Consider the following 19534-nt stretch of genomic DNA (forward strand, 5'->3'; position numbering starts at 1 on the left):
AGGCACTGATTAGGAAGTTAATATCATTTTTTCATTCTTTTACATCAGTAATAAGTTCTTCATTAAAAACTTTAGCAGTGAAAGTCAAAACAGATTTATTATTGGCACCTCTGATGCAAGGTCACACAAAAATAAACTTGATTTAGCAAATTTCTAAAACATTAAAATCAAAAGTAGTAAATTACAGTAACATATATTATAAAATTATTTTAATTACACATTAAAAAATTGTCTGAATTAAGAATTAGTGACTAAGCTTGTACAGCATTTTTAAATATATTTTATGTTGATAAATTGACAGCAATCTCAGTTAAATGAAAGGGCTGGAAATATAGTTACATGATTCATAAATACGGTCAAAATTATTCGTTAAATACCTAAATTGGTGCTTACCTTCTTCAAAATGTATATAAATACGATATATTTATGTTACTTTAAGGGAAACATTATATAATGCATAATTTCGATGATATTATCCTATGTTTATATTTTTTTTTACATTGGAGGCCGACTGACAGATTTGTCGACAATCTAATATAATAGGGTAAAAAAATAACATACGATTTTAAACCATGAATCGCGCATTAAAATTTAAATAAAAATTGCACTTCATAGTTATAATCACGCACAAAATTAAAATCAAATGTAAAATATAATTATTTAAACTTTACCCTTTCGCGATAATAACAATAAAAACAAATCACATCAGCATCTACTTACCGCCGTCGGTATCTGTGTATTAACTATACACATTCTGATATTCATTTTGTACATATAAATCAGTTTGTCATTAATTAGCAATACTTAAATGATAATACAAATTTCGCTGAAACATGAACACTTATTTTTTTAATAATTATGAAAACATACGAAGCTGAACTAACTTCAAAAGCGCACGGTCTTGCGTTCGGAATCTATTCCCAATGTCCACTAGCAACAACTGCCCTTAATTTGGATACAACATAGATGATGCATCGGCTCCCCTTGCTAGGGTCCTTATACACCCTATACTTTGATATAAGTTGCTGCTCACTCAGTAGATCTAAAACATTTTCTTTAGCACACTTCATTTCTGTTCTCGTGAAAGCACAAACAACACAGCCGCCATATTGATTCGATCGTTTTTCAGAACGATGAGTTCGAAGTGATCACTATGAGAACGATCGATCGCGAGCTCAGAGTGATCGTTGTGTTTCAATTGAATATCGAAACAGCAAAATCAATCGCAACTGATGACGTATGGCAACTAACGATCACTAAATGTTTCAATTGAATTAGGCCTTAAAGTAACTTTAAAAAAAGAAATGTGGCTGCATTTTTTAGATATTTTTCTTTTCATTAAATTTACAAGTTATTTAGAGGGTGACTGAAAAATTTTATCAATATTTATGTCTCCTGAATATTCTAATAATAATAATCATTACTTTTCAAATTAAAAAAAAAAAATTCTTATTAGCACAAAATGTCTTCGCAGACTTAAATCAGAATTTTCATCATTGATTTAGAATTGATGACTTTGATATTGCCAGACTAATTTGTATAAGGTTACGAAAAGAATTCTTGCCATTTCTGATATGACATTGAAAGAGTGAACCCCAACATAAAAATAAGCCCCGTTCACAAGCAATGCTCCTTCGCACAGCTGCTGTCAGCAAGAGGAGAAAAAGGAGACATGAAAGAGTTTCGGCTTTAGGACCCGTTCATTCCCTTTGCACCTAAGCCTCTGTGAACAATCACGTCTCCGAATTGGCATATTTCTAATACTGTTTGCACATTTTTAACATTGTTTACTGTTGTTAATTTTGTAATCGGTACTTTGCAACTGGTACTTGAACTTTCGTAATGGTTCCTGAAAAATATTTGCTTTTAATTATTATTATTTTATAAGCTGTTATTTAGTTCACTCTTGGTGCTTGTCACTATGGTTAAAAGATGGTAATGAATTTTTAAACTGCTTCCCGATAAGATATAGAACTCAGACTTTGTACATACACTGCTTTTGGATGTGGTGTCACGCTTTTGATTTTTAGAGGATTAGATTTTTTTCAAATTTAAAGTTGAAACGATTTTTTGCAAATATTAACAAATAAACTGAGAATCTCAGAATATTATAGTTTGCACCATAACTCACTGTGGAGGGAAAAAAAATTAATCAAATTTTTAGTGTAATTTTTTAAAAAAATATTTTGGGAGAATTTTTGAAAATCATTCATATTTTTAGACTTTTTGATGCCCATTAATTTTAAAATTTCATATCTAAAAATATAATGTATCGATTACAAACTTCCGACATTTTCACAGCTTATAAAACAAACTTTTCACATTTCAAAAAATGATAAAGGAAATTAACTGGATGATTTTTTTTTACTTTTTTGAAAGATATGCAATGAAGCAGAATGGGAAATATTGGTTCTTCTTGGGCATCAATTCGAAACATCGGTTTCAAAGTAATAATCTCATTATACCACACTATTTTTATGACATTATTTATACTATATAAGTTGTTATTAGTTCAGTGCAAGATTTTGAATTGCACTGAACTAATAACAACTTATATAGTATAAATTGAATAAATAGCACTAGGTTTGATTTATATATATGTGTGTATTGAAATTCAGTAATAAAATTTTAAAGATTTGAAATGATTAAATGTCTATTTAGACAGTTTGTATTCTTTAAACTGCAAATGCAAACTGAGAAACCTTATGCATTTTTTTCAATAAATCCTTTTACTTAAAGTCCTGAAACATATACAGGTATGGATTAAATTATTTATTATTTTTACTGCTTATTTAAAATTATATACTTTATAGAAACAAGGATGGGTTTTGCAAAATACTGAAAAGAAAAATTATTTGAAATGAAAATGTGACTGAGATCATACAGTCAAAAGTCGTTAATTAGGACTCGTCGGGACTTCGGCGATTCCGGATTATAGATCATCAGTTTAAATCTCGTAAGAAGGCATGCAGAAATTCTAAAATTAAAAATATGAAATAAAGTATAATTATGATCTAAAGGGTATCAAAATTTACAAAAAAAAAAAAAAAAGCTTAATATTTATTTGTTTACTTTATTAAACATTTCTTTCAATGTAAGCTGTTTAAGTTGCTTCGTTTTATGTGATAATACTTTCTCTTTAATTCTATAAACAGACATAATTTCTTGTTCAGTTACAAAATTCCGCTGTTCAAGTCCCGTTAATTGCTGTGCCGAGAATACCGACTAACTTGTCAATCGAAATTTTTTCGTTTTCACTAACCTCTCTGTCACATTCTTCATGTCTTTATCCATTTTTTGCAGCAATTCCACTTTTTGTTTGTTGGACATCGAAACATACTTTCGTTTTGTAGATCCTTTGGAAGTTCCAGCATCGGAAATTCTATTTGACATAATCGAAAGTTTCAAGTTTACTTTTATAAAATTGCTCTTACAGTCTGCAAAAAATAATAAGCGGGATCCAATTCGAAGTTTAAGGAACAACGCAGTCATTAACATTAACTGAAATATATAATTAGATAATTTTAGCTTACACCGTCCGTTGTACATTAAACGCGCAGGCGAAAACGTATTCTGCACTTGCGCACACGCATATGCGCAGTAGTCAAGGTCTTATGCGCACGCGTAAAACGCCTGTGCGCATGTGCCAATGCGGCGCATGCACAGAAAGGTTTTAGCTTTGAGGTCCGGATTATGGGTGTCCGAATTAACGACTTTTGACTGTATTTTTTTTTTTTTTTTTTAAGATTTTAGATAAAAGTGTATTTTTTTTTTTTTTCAGAAACTAATTCATTAATTTCAAAATCATTCTTTAAAGTTATTAAAAACACTAATAAATAAAATTGAAAAACTGGGGGGGAGACATTGAAAATTGTAGAAGAAAGACATTTTAATTGTAAAATTTTTCTTCAAAAATTTAAATTAAAAAAAATTACTAGCAAAAACTTTTTTCTGCGTAAAATTATTTTGTCACAAAACCATTTAATAATATTCATAAAAAGTAGATGGAAATGCTTAATTTAAAAAAAAAACAATTCAAAAGGTACCGAGTCCCTTGTCGCAATGAAGCTGATATGCATTTGTCTTAACTTTATTTTTAATTTGAACGATATTTCTGGAATACCTAGCATCAGATAACCTTGTTTGTAGACTAGAAGAGAAACACGCTAATGTGACAATCAAAATCGTAAAAACAACTTTGTATTTAGCGTAAGTATAATGAAACAATCGATTTCGAGGGCAGCTAAAGGTCCCTCCTCATCAGGAGAAAGAAATACCTAAAAAAAGAAAATAAAGGAGAAGGAGTCTCAGAAACACGTGCTCCTTATCAGCACTGCACGTGGTTATAACTGGATTTTTAATCAGAGTTGCACTGGCCGCCTACTTTTACTGAGCCAGGCTATCTGATCAAGCATAAAGGGCAAGAAAAATTTGCGCCTGGCTCAGTAAAAGTAGGTGGCCAGTGCAACTCTGATTAAAAATCCAGTTATAACCACGTGCAGTGCTGATAAGGACCATGTGTTTCTGAGACTCCTTCCCCTTTATTTTCTTCTTTCTAGGTATTTCTTTCTCCTAATGAGGAGGGACCTTTAGCTGCCCTCGAAATCGACATTATACTTACGCTAAATACAAGGTTTTTTTTACGATTTTGATTAACCTTGTCTGTATTTGTCTATAATTTCCGTATCTTGTACAGTTCTATCAAATTTTTGGGGTGATGCTATCATATCCCCGGACATTATCAGCGTGATTGTTTCGCTGACAGTCCAACGAGCAGTAACTAAAATTAAGTGAACCGCGCAGTATAGTAAGGGAAATCTCCTCATTTGCCCTGCTCCCGAGAGGTAAGGAACATTTAACCAAATTCTACCTCCAATTCGGCGAGGCAGTTAATGTTTGTCCCATGTGAATGTTACACTTTGGAAGAACCGGTTTTTGCTACCGGTTGAACCTGCTCTTGGGAACAGGGCTATAGTCACCAAACCTGGTGATAAAGTGGTTAGGATGGGAGTTTGGACATTGACCAACAGTATAAAAGTGCGTTGCATCGGTATTTCAAACATAACTCACACAGAAACTAATTAAAATGGACAGATCATGGGCGCTTGTTCGGAGTTGTTTGCTGTATGATTTTAAAGTGGGCCTGTCAGCAGCAGAATAAAATCGCCAAATTTGTCAGGCCTTTGAAGATGATGCCATTAATGAATGAACGGCTAGGCAATGGTCCCAGAAGTTAATGTCAGGGAATATGTCTCTCAGTGATGCACCACGCAGTGGTCGGCCACAAACAATGGACGATAAAAGCCTTGAGAGCAGCCAAACATGTGGTGAGCTTGCTGCACACTTCCAAGTATCTAATGAAACGATCAGTCTCCATTTGCATCACATATGAAAAGCATACAAGCTGAGCAAGTGGGGTTACTCCATTCACTGTCCAATGCAAACAAGCAACAGTGTTGCTTCTTGTTTGTCATTGCGTACTCGTCACTGCAATGCATCCATATTTGATAGAGTACTCACCAGCGATGAAAAGTGTATCCAGTATGACACAACCAGGCATTCCAGACATTGGTTGTCACCATGGGATCCTGTGCCTCACACTGCAAGACCCTCTCTCCACCTACACAAGATCATGCTCTGTATATATGATGGACTAGTCACCAAGTGGTGCACTAATGAGCTCCTGCCAGTGGGCCAAACCATCATGGCAGGTCTGTACTCGCAGCAGGTTGCACGTGTGCATCAGGCACTGCTGCATAAAGACTGATGCATTGGTCAATCATAAGGGAGTACTCCTTCATGACAGTGCGAGGATGCATGTGGCTAGGGGGGGCCAGGGAACACCATCCAGCGACTGGGCTGGGAGACACTACACCATACTCCCCGGATCTCGTACCAACAGACTACCACCTTTTCCATTCCCTAGACAATTATCTTTGTGGGAAATCCTTCAACAACCAGCCAGACCTTGAAAAGGCGCTTGTCCGAGACTCCTGAGTTTTACTATGATAGCATCGCACAGCTAGCCACTTGTTGGCAAAAAGGCACTAGATGCCGATGGTGATTACTTTGAGGATTAGCGGTGATTATTATTTGTTTTATGACTTTTTCTTTCAGACTGTGCAAAACGACAGAAACTTTTTTTAGTTGTAAATAATTTTATTTTTGGTTTATATTTTTCATTTTTGTATTTAGGATGAGGTTTGAGCTATGAAAAGGTTTTATGTTAAATTATGTACAGAACAAAATATCCGATAAGATAAAAATAAAGCAATATTTTATACAAGAGGCACATATAAATCAGTACATAATTAGTTATTGTTTTCTGTGCACAGTATACATTTTAAAATTAGAATTGAAAAGAGTAATAATAATTGATAAGACTAAAATGATTCGTGCTTTTATAAGTTATTTTGTTGAAGATATTAGTTTTGATGTATTTGATGCTCAGACACTTATAGAGCTTCTTGTTACGCATGAAGTAGCAAGTATTTATTAATCACGCAATTATTGAAGAGCATTTTGTAATGTACAGAGTTTGGTTTTGTACAAAATTATAATTTATGTTCCTATTGCTTATGGTTGTCATACAGGTAAAGCATATGAATATATTGGTTTGATGATTGCTTTATAAATATGCAGTTTATTTTTTTTAAAAAATTGGAAGTTTTTCCCAGTACATGATATGAAAGAACTGAGGATGCCATAAGCAGTGTTGATGATTTGATTGATATGGTCAGTTATGATCTCTATGAATAAAAATTCATTGCTATGTGGCTCAGGTGCCTATTGAAAAGTGTAAATCAGAAGTTTTATTCAGATTATGTAATGTGATACTGATTCAGTCAGCTATTGATTGTTCGTTCACACTGCAGATGGACCCACTAGTGGGCGAGCAATAAACTTGCTGAGCACTGCTAGTTTGGTCTGAGGTTCAAATCCTAGTGAACAGACTGGCTGTGTGGGCATTTCTGGTTTTCCTCATGTTTATGAGCCAATTTCTCTTAGAAACAAAGGCCTCTCTTCTCTCAGGCAAAAATCGCTTCATGGTAGGAAAAGCTTAACAGACCAAACTCTGAACTCACGTTTACTTCCTCTGCATAATGCAGCTGAACCCCAGGGAAGATCATTCATATGTTTGGACTGAAGAGGCTTGGCTAAGACCTAGAACTTGGGGCACTGGTAGTTCAGCTGATCTGAGTATTCTGGTAATGTTCTTCGGTGATGGGTTGCATGCATAGTACTGGCAAAGGCATTATTAGCATCCAGTCAAACTTCATGATTGTATCCATAGTGTGTCTCTTCCCTGAGGTGATCTCTAAGACCTGTGGTTTGATGTGCATCCGGTGGCCAAATTTAGCCCCGGGGTGTAAGTGAGAGTGCTTTAAAAAATGCGCTGTGAGATTGAAGCGCCCTGCAGTGTAACAAGTGAGTGGTTTAAATCTGTGGACAATGTATGGCCCTCCCACCTCACAGGTTGTCATCTTAATTGCATTAATTTATAGGAAGAGATAACAAAACTTGATTGATTCCCCAGTAGAAAAATATAGCACCAACTACATCGCAGATATACTTGTATGAAGAAGCCGTCTCAGTTGAAGTTACCAACTTCTTCAAAATGCGCAACATGCACGTAACAGTTCTTCAGTTTTAACAAGCAATATCACAGGTTTCATAGGCATTCTTTTGGTTGTATTCCAACTTCTAATTCTTTTTATGGGTTAATCATGATATGTTTCAAACTCGGTTTTAAAATGTTTGTTTACAGGATTTGCTTGCATTAGATGAGATTACAGGAATACAATGTTTTACTGCAAAACTGCTTAAACAAACAATCACTTTGAATTACTTCTCAAAGTGACAGCGACCAAATTTTTAGCATATTAAAAGGAATAAAAGTCTGCTTGTAGGTAGGCATATTGATTGATTTTCAGGATGTATGTGCAATTAAAATGAAAGTTAAGTATAGAATAAACAATAATTTTTTTAAATTATAAGTCACCATTCTTTTTCCTCTCTAAAAAAATCTACAGACTGTACCAAGGGGATTGAATTAGTATGTAAGTACTGAAATGTTTTCTTAGTGTAATGTATAAGTATTGCAGACTTTTTTTAAAAAAAGGAAACTAATAATTTGAATTGTATGTTTCATATTTTTTAAAAATCCAACAGTTTTTTAGGATTATTGAATAGTTGTTCTGTTTTGAAATATTTTTGTTTTTATAGCAGTTTATATAAGTTTGCTGCATTTATCATACATAATACATTTCTGATTATCTTGCAGGCTAGACTTATTTCACTATATTATGATGTTGGAAAGTTTACTGAAGCTCTTAGCCTTGGTATGACATTTTCTTTGATCTCTAATAAATGGACTCTTATTTTATTACATGCAGCGAATAATTAATATTTTTAATGTAACAGGAAGTGAACTCTTAAAGGAGCTGAAGAAATTAGATGATAAAAATCTTCTTGTAGAAGTTCAGTTATTGGAAAGCAAAGTGTATCATTCTCTGAGTAATTTTCCTAGAGCAAGGTAAAGAAACTTAATGAGTTGCTTATGTATTGAGAATTTTGTATCTTGTTTGTTTGCAAATCATTAAATGTTTAGAAGTTACTCGCTTGTGTGTTTGTGGTAACTAGGAAGCAAGAAAATCATCAAACACAAAATGAGCAGTAGGGGGAAAAACCATCAAGTAGAATACATGGAAATAAAAAAACTGCCATGGAAAATTATACTTGCATTTATTTCTTCTATACACCTTTTAACCTTTACGCTAGGGCGTTCAAGTGAAACATTCGCAGGGCGGCCATAATGTGCTACAAGCGCTCTTCTACATTTTAAAACTTTTAAACGTTTAAAGCGTTTTCTAAACGTTTTCTTGTTTGAGTTTTTTATTTTTGTTTATTCTAATACTTCTTAGAGTGTAGCACTAATCAGGCATTCTATTTCTATATGAATTTGCCCCAGGTTTTATGAATATTCACACCATTTTACATAAGATACAAGACAGTGAGAGATGGCTTCAATGTCTGCTGAGCAAAAAAGAGAAAAATTGAGGTTGTGAATTGGAAAGACAAGAAGAATATACGTTTGATGAACACAGTCCATAATAACTCGATGATTGATGTTGGAACATGGAAAAGAACTGTAAAAAAAAAAAAAAAAAACCAACAGGTGTAAGATCACAACAACAAAATGGGAGGAGTGGACCTCCTGGAACAGATGTTATCAAATTATCCTACTAATAGAAATAAGCAGAGATATTATTTTGCCATTATGCTTTACTTCCTTATAATTTTACTTAATATTCATTGACATTCATCCACTATATAAGTTATGTATGGAAAGTTATGATGTACAGAGAAAACAACATTACACGCTACGAAAAACAGACGGCCGCTGGGGAGAAATTTTCGCGGATAGGAGAGGATGGCAAAAGGTTATTTCTTGCTTCTGCTGGCCACATCTCTGCAATTACTGTTGGCTGCAAAATGTTTTTCTTTTTGTATCTGTCAGTGTGACATAAATTCCCATTCTTGAAAAAGCATTTCTCAAACAAATGTAAATTTAAAAAAAAAAAAAAAAAAAAAAAAAAATTTTTAACCATAATGTAAAGTTTGTGCCGTCTTGTATGTATGTTGCATGAGAAAATATCAGTTTTATGAAAATCTTAATTGTTTATCAAAGTAAATGAAAAGATCTATGAGGGAATTACTGAAGTAGTAAAAAATAGAGATAACGCCATGTTTGCTTGAATGAAAAATAGTGTTCTCTTTAAAATGTATTTTAGGATATTATGATAATCTTGTATGTATAGGATTTAAAAATTTTATTAACGTATTTCATTCCATAATTTGTTCGAGTTAAAGCATACTTTTGAGGAAAGCTGTCAGATTTCCGATGACAATTCGCACCAAACTTTCAGGGACCATCAAGCATGCAATCAAAGTAGCAGTTTTGAAGTGTGGTATTTCACAATTGCCTGCAGTATTTTCACTAGATTGGTAAACATAATATATTTTTGATATTTGAAACATTTAATTGTCGCATACCACTTAATAAAATTGTACTTCATAAATACATGTATATCACTTTGCGGCATGGCAGTAAGGCAGCAAAAGTGCTGAAAGCAAAGTTAGATGCACACCACAAATAGGTAATGATGTTTCTAGAATCACAGCCAGAAGTGCTATGTATGTCACACACAGTAAGATGTGTAAGGAAATATGTGCTGGATTAAAAACTAGGATAGCTGCTTCTTTTACCTATTTTTTAACCTTTTACTTACAATTCTTGTACTGTTTAAAGTTGGAATTTCAATAAGAAAATTTGTAGGTTGTCTACTTAGGCCTAAAGGTATATTCAGGCATAATTTTATAAAGTTTGCACTCGCTGTTTTGATTTTGTGGGTGTTTCCTAAGCAAGAACACTGCACCAACCAGAGCTGTTAAAAATGCCCCTAAGCGAACATCGCAGTGAAGTGTGTAACTGAGTAAAAGCTTTTGCATATGAATGCAAAAACACTGTATTACATCTGTTTAGCTAGCTGATTTAGCATAACCTAGACTATACCATGGAGAGGTCAGCTACTCTACACCCCATCCTTCCCTCCAAAAAAAAAAGTCCTGTTGAGATGATTTTTTTATGAAATAACGAGATAAATATTTACAGTTCCTTTCTCTCTCTCTCTCGCTATATATATATATATACACACACACACACAAGACCTATGTAAAAAAATATTTACAATCCTCTTTTTTTTTTTTTTTTTTTTTGGCTTTGTAAAATTTTTTAAAGCTTGTTGCATCCTTTTTTGGCAAAAGCCCAAACCAACATTGCAGGCGTTTCACATGAATCTGTTTTTATACAGCTTCGTTTTCTTTCTACTGTACACACATTGTCTGTGCATACTCTTCACAGGAATGTGTTCGACCTTGTCATATTGTTTACCATCAGAAACCTTTACTTTCAAACTGGGGGTATCTTTAAGGCTTCGTCTCTACGATGTAGTTGTTTCTGACTGCTTCATGGCCCAGAGGAATTACAGCAAATTCAGGTGGAATTCTTTGGCTATTTTTATTTTGTCCCTCTTAGCATTTCATTTAGTATGTAGCTGTAATTAACAGCTACAATGCCATCACTTCATTCCTCAGACAACAACCATAAAAAAAGGGAGGAAGTGAATAGTTGTTTTCTTTCATCATCATGTTGGTTGTGTTAGAGCTGTGGCACAGTGTTTGGGTTTAATTAACAACTAATTTTATTCAAAGATTGTTCGTTTTGTTCCTGTACAAAAAATAAAAATATTATAGAATAAATAGTTTAGAATACAGCCAACAATATAACAAAAATTTTTTTGAAAATTTTTTTTTGACAAAATCTTTTGTATGCAATATTATATACAAAAAATTTCTTGTAAATATGAGAATTTTAAGTAATACATCATAGCTGAAGATTGTAATTGCCTTCTGTGGTGATGCCATTTATGATTGAAAAGGGTAATTAAATTTTCATCCTTTTATAAAATAAATAAATAACTGAATTTAACGATTTGAGAAGCTGGCCAAGTGGTATTTTCCCTGTATGGGAACACTGAGCAACAAAGGGTTGGTGCTGAATTCAGATCTTCTGTGATTTTAATGCTGAAAAATTAATACCATTTAAAAAATAATAATAATACCTGTCTTAAGAGCCACTGCAGTTTGCTACACTTTGTTCAGTGTTGTCTTTTATTTCGTGACAGTTGCTGCTCAAGTCTCCCCACCCCTCTGGCAGACTCTAAATTCAGAGCTTTTGCCATCCTGAGCAATATCTAAGTTAGCAATCTCTCTCAGTACATGTCAAAAATACTTAAAAAAATCGGTAAAAAATTTTTCATATCTCAAAGAATAGTTTTCATTTTATTTAACACTGTTTCATAAAATTCTGTTTTCTACTTTCGTTATTGTTTGGCTTTACTTTCTAAACTTTGATGGTATGAGCTTTTTGAAACAGTTACTGTATTTGCTCATGTATTCCTCCCCCTTATCTTTCTAATTTTATTGCTTGAAAATGGAAAGAAAAAAATATCCAGAATATACTATTTCTAAAGAGACAGCTTAAATGATAACCATAGCACATTGAAAAGCATACATAAAGACAGACTATTATTCTATTATGTATTTCAAAGGACTTACCAACTTCAATAATATTTTTTTACTGACACAAAGTACACTGGTCATCAAAATTAATGTTGTTCACTAAGTTAATGTTGCAACTAATGCCCAATGCTGTAATCACTTATGTTAAAAATTAAATTCAATGAAACACAAAATTGCACTTTCGAGCATACATTACTGCCAGAAATATGCAAATTATGTGACTGACAACGTAGTGCGCAATGAACGTATGTTGGAATTCCAGCCTGTAGTGTTGTTTCTGAGAGTGACCAGTATTCAGTAGTTATGGCTCAAGGTCATGATTTAAGTGAAGGTCAAAAGTGGTAAATAATTGATATAATTGAAGGAGGTCGAACACAAATGAAGGTCGCCCAAGATTTGAGTATCCCTCAATGTATCATATGAAAGATTTGGACACAAGGGGTCAATGATAGACAGCCTGGTCAAGGGCAGCCAAGAGCAACAACTGCATCAGAAGACTGTTTTATATCATTGTCCGCTCAAAGAATCCATGAAGCGACTACAAGAGATTTGGTTTTAGACCTTCAAGCTGGCACAGGAACTGGAATTAGTCGTTCTACTGCTGCACAGAAGCATAAGGAGGTTAGACTGTATACAAGAAAAACCAATGGCTTGTGTCCCACTCACTCCACCTTCCGGGAGGGGGGGCCTGTTTAAACCGGTGCCATCGTCATGTTCCATAGAGTTGAGAGTATTGAGCCGGAGTTTAGGAATATAAATTTATATTCACTTTGCATCTGTAGATAACAGACATAAGTTTTTTGCACCAGGTAAGAGAGTTAAACTAATAGTGCGATGTGTAAGAGAAAAGTTTTTAACGGAAGAAGAATACGAGGTGTGACAAAAAAGATACTGCTCCAATAAATCATTGTACTTACAGAATCAGTTCTCCATGACATTATCACTTTCAAAATAGGCCTCTTCAGCATTCACAGACTTCTGCGTTAGGTGCTGCCATTGCTGGTAACAGTTCTGGAACAAGGTTTTAGGAAGGCCCTTCAGGAGATTCTTTATTTTTGCGTGCAACTGAGGTAAAATGGCTTTCCTTTAAGCAAGATTTAACTTTAAGAAATAAAAAAAGTCGCATGGAGCCAAATCAGGTGAATAAGGAGGATCCTCCATCACAGTAATGTTTTTGCTAGTCTGAAACTGTTTGACAGTGCCGTGTGAGGGGGTGCATTGTCCTGGTGCAATAACAATCCTTCACCCGGCCTTTTCTTACGAAGTCTTTTTAGTACTTGAATGTAGTAGTATTGATTAACAGTCTGACCACTAGAAACCCGCTCAATCGTTACAATTCCATTAATGTCGAAGACAATTGACATTGCCTTGAATTTTGATTTTAACATGTGTGCTTTGTCCTTTCCCCCTGAAAACTGCTTATGCCATTCAAACACACGTGAACGAGACTAAGTTTCATCTTCAAAAGCCTCGGTTAAGATTTGAAATGTTTCAATAGCTGATTTCTTAAGTTTCACAAGAAACTTGATGTTTATTCTCTGTTTGTTTTTTAAATTTTTTTTTTTTTTTTTTCGGCAGAATGCAGTTGCACATGTTCACTCAATGATGCAGTAGTCCCAACTGGTGTGATCAGTTCAAGTCGAAACTAGCCGCATGGATAGAGATGTATGGGATGACATCACCAAAGCACTTGCCAACTCTTTTTTTTCAAGCTACACAGTCTCTCTTTTTGTGTGTGTGTGTCACACCTTGTATATTCGAATTGTAAAGCCCATGAGTGACTATTTTGACAATGAAATTTTCTTAGAGATTGAATTGGAAGTTTGTTTTTCTTTCACCTTACAATCTAGCAGAACAGTGGCTACTCCATTATGAATTCAATCTGTTAAGTAATTGAAGCATCATGAATTTACAGGAATTGCAGAAGTAAACTTAATTCATTGTCCCTGAGTTTAGGCATTTTGTGAAGGTTAATGGCATTGTGATTCTGAAAAAGTTTGTAACCTTGAATAGAAACTACCTTCGTCACAGATTGCAGATGCTCATCAGTCAATCGAATTCTTTTCTTATTAACTTTCAGTTGTCCCCCCAAAAAAAAGTTGTTCACTTATTGATGTATTCCCAAACAAAGCAAAAATTGTAACTAAGAGTATTTATTTTTTGACAATTACAAATAAATGTTAACAAAATCTGTATCTTCAGATCTTTGAGTAAGATTAATATCACATTGTAATGAAGTAGCTCCATTTATAGATTTTCTGCTGCGTTATTCACGTTCATTTTAAAAGGAATTGAAAATAGTACAAATTCGGACTTCAAATATTCAAAATCTCAAACATCTTTGCAACAAATACATAATTCAAATGTCTTTGCAGGCTGCTTAAAATTGCTTCATGGTCCATTTGCAACCTGCGGTCTGATAATGAAATCTGTATCTTCAGATCCTTAAGATTAATATAACATGTTAATTAAATAGCTCCATTTATGCATTTTCTGCTGTGTCAATATGTTCATTTTTAAAGGAAATGAAATTGATACAAACTCAGGCTTCAAATAATCAAAATCTCTTAAATCTTTGCAGCAAAGACATAACTGAAATGCCAATGAAGCAGTTTTCACATTCTGCATGAAATTGCTTTATTGTCCACATTCAACCCGTGGGCTGAAAATATAAGACCACTTATCTGGATGTTGTCAGGAGTGCCATGCTAATGTTTATTTTGCACTGCTCCCAACAGTGTGATTCTTACCTTAAATAAGATCAGCACTTGAACAAAAAAGCAACTGAAAAGCTAGATGGGATCCTACTGAGCTTATGTACATTTTTGGTACCACTTCATAGCTATTGTTGACATGATGTAAACAGACTGCCACTATAGTTTGTATGCAATTATGACTGTTAACAAAAAAGAATTTTAATTATTTTTAAAGTTTTAATAATGTACTGAATGCACTATATCAGAAAAGACTGACTGCTAAAACTTTAGTTTTTTAATGTTCTTTGAACCAGATGACTGGACTGGAAAGTAACTGTATATTAAGTGAAGCTTAGTCTATTTTTTTATAGTTTTATGGTGTGTCTTGTAAATTCCCTTGTGTTTTTAAGCAATGACAAAAAATTATCTTGTGTTTTTAATTAATGAGAGAAAATACATAAAACTTTTCTTGATTAGAGCTGCACTGACCACAGCTAGGACAACAGCAAATGGAATATATTGCCCTCCAAAACTTCAGGCTGCTTTAGATCTACAATCAGGAATTTTGCATGCAGCTGATGAGAAAGATTTCAAGACTGCTTTCTCATATTTTTATGAAGCATTTGAGGGCTATGAATCAGTGGATGATCCAAAAGCTATTGTTGCTTTGAAGTATATGTTATTATCAAAGATAATGCTTGGAGAGTAAGTTATTTAAAAAATTATTTTTTTCCGTGATTTATCTTCGTTAATTTTATGAATTGTTGTGTCTTTATGGCAATTCTAAATAATTAGAGTATGAATTCAAATTCATTTTAAATACCAGCTGTTTTAAATTAAACAACTTTTTGTATTGCTAAAAAGCCATACAGTGAAAAGTCGTTAATCCGGACTCGTCGGGACTTCGGCGATTCCGGATTATATAGATCATCAGTTTAAATCTCGTAAGATGGCATGCAGAAATTCTAAAATTAAAAATATGAAACCGTAATTTATGAAATAAAAAACAATTATGATCTAAAGGGTATCAAAATTTACAAAAAAAAAAGCTTAATATTTATTTGTTTACTTTATTAAACATTTCTTATGTGATAATATTTTCTCTTTAATTCTATAAACAGACATAATTTCTTGTTCAGTTACAAAGTTCCGCTGTTCAAGTCCCGTTAATTGCTGTGCCGAGAATACCGACTAACTTGTCAATCGAAATTTTTTCATTTTCACTAACCTCTCTTCATGTCTTCATGTCTCACATTCTTCATGTCTTTACCCATTTTTTGCAGCAATTCCACTTTTTGTTTGTTGGACATCGAAACATACTTTCGTTTTGTAGATCCTTTGGAAGTTCCAGCATCGGAAATTCTATTTGACATAATCGAAAGTTCAAGTTTACTTTTATAAAATTGCTCTTACAGTCTGCAAAAAAATAATAAGCGGGATCCAATTCGAAGATTAAGGAACAACGCAATCATTAACATTAACTGAAATAGATAATTAGATAATTTTAGCTTACACCGTCCGTTATACATTAAATGCGCAGGCGAAAACGTATTCTGCACTTGCGCACACGCATATACGCAGTAGTCAAGGTCTTACGCGCACGCGTAAAGCGCATGTGCCAACGTGGCGCATGCGCAGAAAGTTTTTAGCTTTGAGGTCCGGATTATGGATGTCCGAATTAACGACTTTTGACTGTATTACGTTATGCTGTGAGATTATTGAGAGGTCAGATATTAAATACGATGTATAGACATATTCCATATAGATTATTGTTTAGTATATACTGTGTGGCCTTTACTTGTATTTTCAGTATTTGTGTATTAACTACTACTTAGGTCAATTCTAATAATGATTTACTATATTTATGCAGCATGCGATGGAAACAGAAACAAAACAAATTGGTGTTTAGCTTCTATTGTATTGTCAAGGATTATGACCAGAAAATTTTGTCATTGATAAAGAAAACCTAAAAGAAAGAAGCTAAGCAATATTAGTTATAAATGCTGTTATTTTCTTATTTTCATAAGTTTTATCTTTGTATTTAAAGATATCCCGATTCATAATGCACTTTTTCTCAGTACTGGATATTCTTTTGATTATTTAGTGAAGGAATATCAATATCAAAGGAATTCTTTGATTATTATTTCATAATTCTTTTCTTTGGTGCATTGCACACAAAATGTATATTTTCATGCCACCTTTTGAATTTAGTGACGATTTTTCTGCTTTTCATCACTTCAGTATTTATTATTGCTATTGACTTGAACACTTTGAAATGTACCTATTTTCTCCATTCATTTCAATTTGTTATACAAGGCAAAAATGGTTATGAATATATCATTATATGTGCAATGGGGTATAGTCATCTTTAAACATGCAGCAAGTATGTAGAAATCAGGCTTATATCAATATGATTGTTTTGTATTTGGTTCTCTAGGGGTTGCAGCGAGCCTTTCATTTTTACCTATTTAGTTTATGAATATAAAAGAACTATTTTTTATGTTATTTATCAATATCTTTTGTACTTTTTGATGTTAAGCTTATAAAAACATTTTAACAATAATCAAACTCTAAATAAATGTTCAAATATTTTTCAAGTTTTGGGGAGAAGGGAAGAAATAATCTAGCAATGGTGAAAGAGGTGCATTGGGAACAAAACAGGTTAAGCATCATTATTCTTTCTCTTTGCATAGCTTATGAGCTTAATATTTCATGTCTTTTAAAAGAGTGTGTCGATTTTCATTTCAGTCACACTTATTTGTAGCTTCAGAGGAGCATTTATATGTTATGAGTTTAAGGAAAGCATTTAAATGGATTATATTTGTCATGTTAATTGCATAATTGCCAGATATTTTATCCTTTCTAAAAATTTAATTTTTCTCATCCAGCTTCATTAAAAATTAAGAGTTTTTGTATCAGAACATCAAAAACGTTTGTCTGATCTGTTTGTTATGAGTAATAGCTGATTCTTTTTTTTTTTTTTTTTATTTATGGAACAGTTACTGTTTTATTTCTTAAGATAGCTTTTATAAAATACTTTCAGGCTTTCAAAAAGACATGCAATCTTGTGGGGGAAATTAACATTATAATTTTCCTAAAAAGTAGTGACAAATGTTTCTGTAAGAATAGAGCTACTTAAAGTCTTTGAAAAAGTGTGATGACATTTTCCTGTTTGATACATTAAATAAATATAAAAGATGTATATTATTATGAAGGTGGCTTTGCTAGTAAGATATATAAGGCATAAATAACAAATGTGTTCACTAAATTTATATTGCATGCAATTTTTTCCCCTTTAAATGAGAAATCAAAATTAAGTGTACAGAAGGAAATCCTATAAGCAAGATTGGGTTTCATCTGAATAGCGGAAAAAATTAACAATCCTTTAGCTGTCTTACAGATGCACCTGTAGGACAGGTAAAGGAGTTGAATTTATATAAAAATAAATATTTTATTATTTCTGCAATAAAATGCAAAGTAATTTTTAAAAAATTATCTCTGATTGGTTATCCCAGTAAGAAGATCATTTGAAGTTAAATGAATAAGTGATTTTTTTTTAAATAATAATTTATCAGGATTTCAAATGTAAGAAATGAAGTATTGTATGTATCAGAAAAAAAATTCTGTTCTGTTATGCTGTGTTAATGATAATGTAGATTTCAATTTTGTTTTTGTACTTTCAGTTAAAATGTTAATTTTCTATTTTTATTGCTTTTATGCACTATAATTTACACTCACGTTTGTGAAAATTGCAACACCATGAAGGACTTACGCGAGTGAGCTGAAATTTTCAGGAAATGCAAAGTAGCGCATGATATGCAAATGATTAGAATTGCAAATCCGTAGCGCATGCGTATGCTGAGCAGCGCCCTCTGAACGGCTGATGGATCCGAATAAATAGACGGCTGTAGCGAGGCGTGTATGGTTATCGGTGGTTATCTGCTAGTGGTAAAACTCAATCTGTACTTATGCCTCGTCGACGAAAGAGAGCGAGATTTGAACAACTTACAGAGTTTGAACGAGGGAGAATCATCGGCCTTCGTGAAGCTGGATTGTCGTATCGTGCAGTAGCCTCTCGTGTGCAGTGTAACAGCAGCACAGTGATGCGCGTTTGGAAGCAGTGGACGGACGAGTGTCGGACAACTCGGAAATCCGGGAGTGGACCCCGAAATGTGACGTCAGCTCGCGATGATAGACACCTGGTCCGCATGGCGCGGACGGACCGTACAGCTTCCTCTAGACAATTGGCAGCACTGTGGCCAATAGCTACAGGTGTTTCATTGTGTGCTTCATCAATTCATAGACGTCTGCTGCAGTGTGGACTGCGCGCACGGACTCCTTTATACAGGATCCCCCTAACGCACGACCATCGCCGCCTGCGGCTACAATGGGCCAATCAGCATAGAGACTGGCGTGCTGATTGGCAGCATGTCGTGTTTTCTGACGAATCCCGCTTTAATTTGTGGTACCATGATGGCCGCATTCGTGTCAGACGCTATGCCGGTGAACGCCACCTTCCGGAGTGCATTATCGAATGCCACAGTGGACGAACACCCGGAGTTATGGTCTGGGGCGCCATAGCATATCATAGACGATCTCAATTGCTACGAATTGTGGGCAGTCTGAACAGCAACTGGTATATCCGTGAAGTTCTACAGCCCGAAGCTGTTCCCTTCCTTCAAAGCTTGCCAGGC

At 33.8% G+C, this 19534-nt stretch overlaps 1 protein-coding gene across 1 annotated transcript in view; it reads left to right on the forward strand.

Moving 5' to 3' along the window:
- Positions 1-19534, forward strand: part of LOC118189909 (26S proteasome non-ATPase regulatory subunit 11-like) — a 39944-nt gene that overhangs the window by 9232 nt on the left and 11178 nt on the right. Inside the window, exons 5-7 of the mRNA XM_035360622.2 lie at positions 8285-8342; positions 8425-8536; positions 15318-15545. Of these exons, the coding sequence (XP_035216513.1) occupies positions 8285-8342; positions 8425-8536; positions 15318-15545 (398 nt within the window). The remainder of the gene's footprint in view (positions 1-8284; positions 8343-8424; positions 8537-15317; positions 15546-19534) is intronic.

The sequence above is a fragment of the Stegodyphus dumicola genome, chromosome 2 (genome assembly GCF_044657685.1).
Source record: "Stegodyphus dumicola isolate Sdum_Otavi_A_Nest chromosome 2, ASM4465768v1".
Classification (NCBI taxonomy): Eukaryota; Metazoa; Arthropoda; class Arachnida; order Araneae; family Eresidae; genus Stegodyphus; species Stegodyphus dumicola.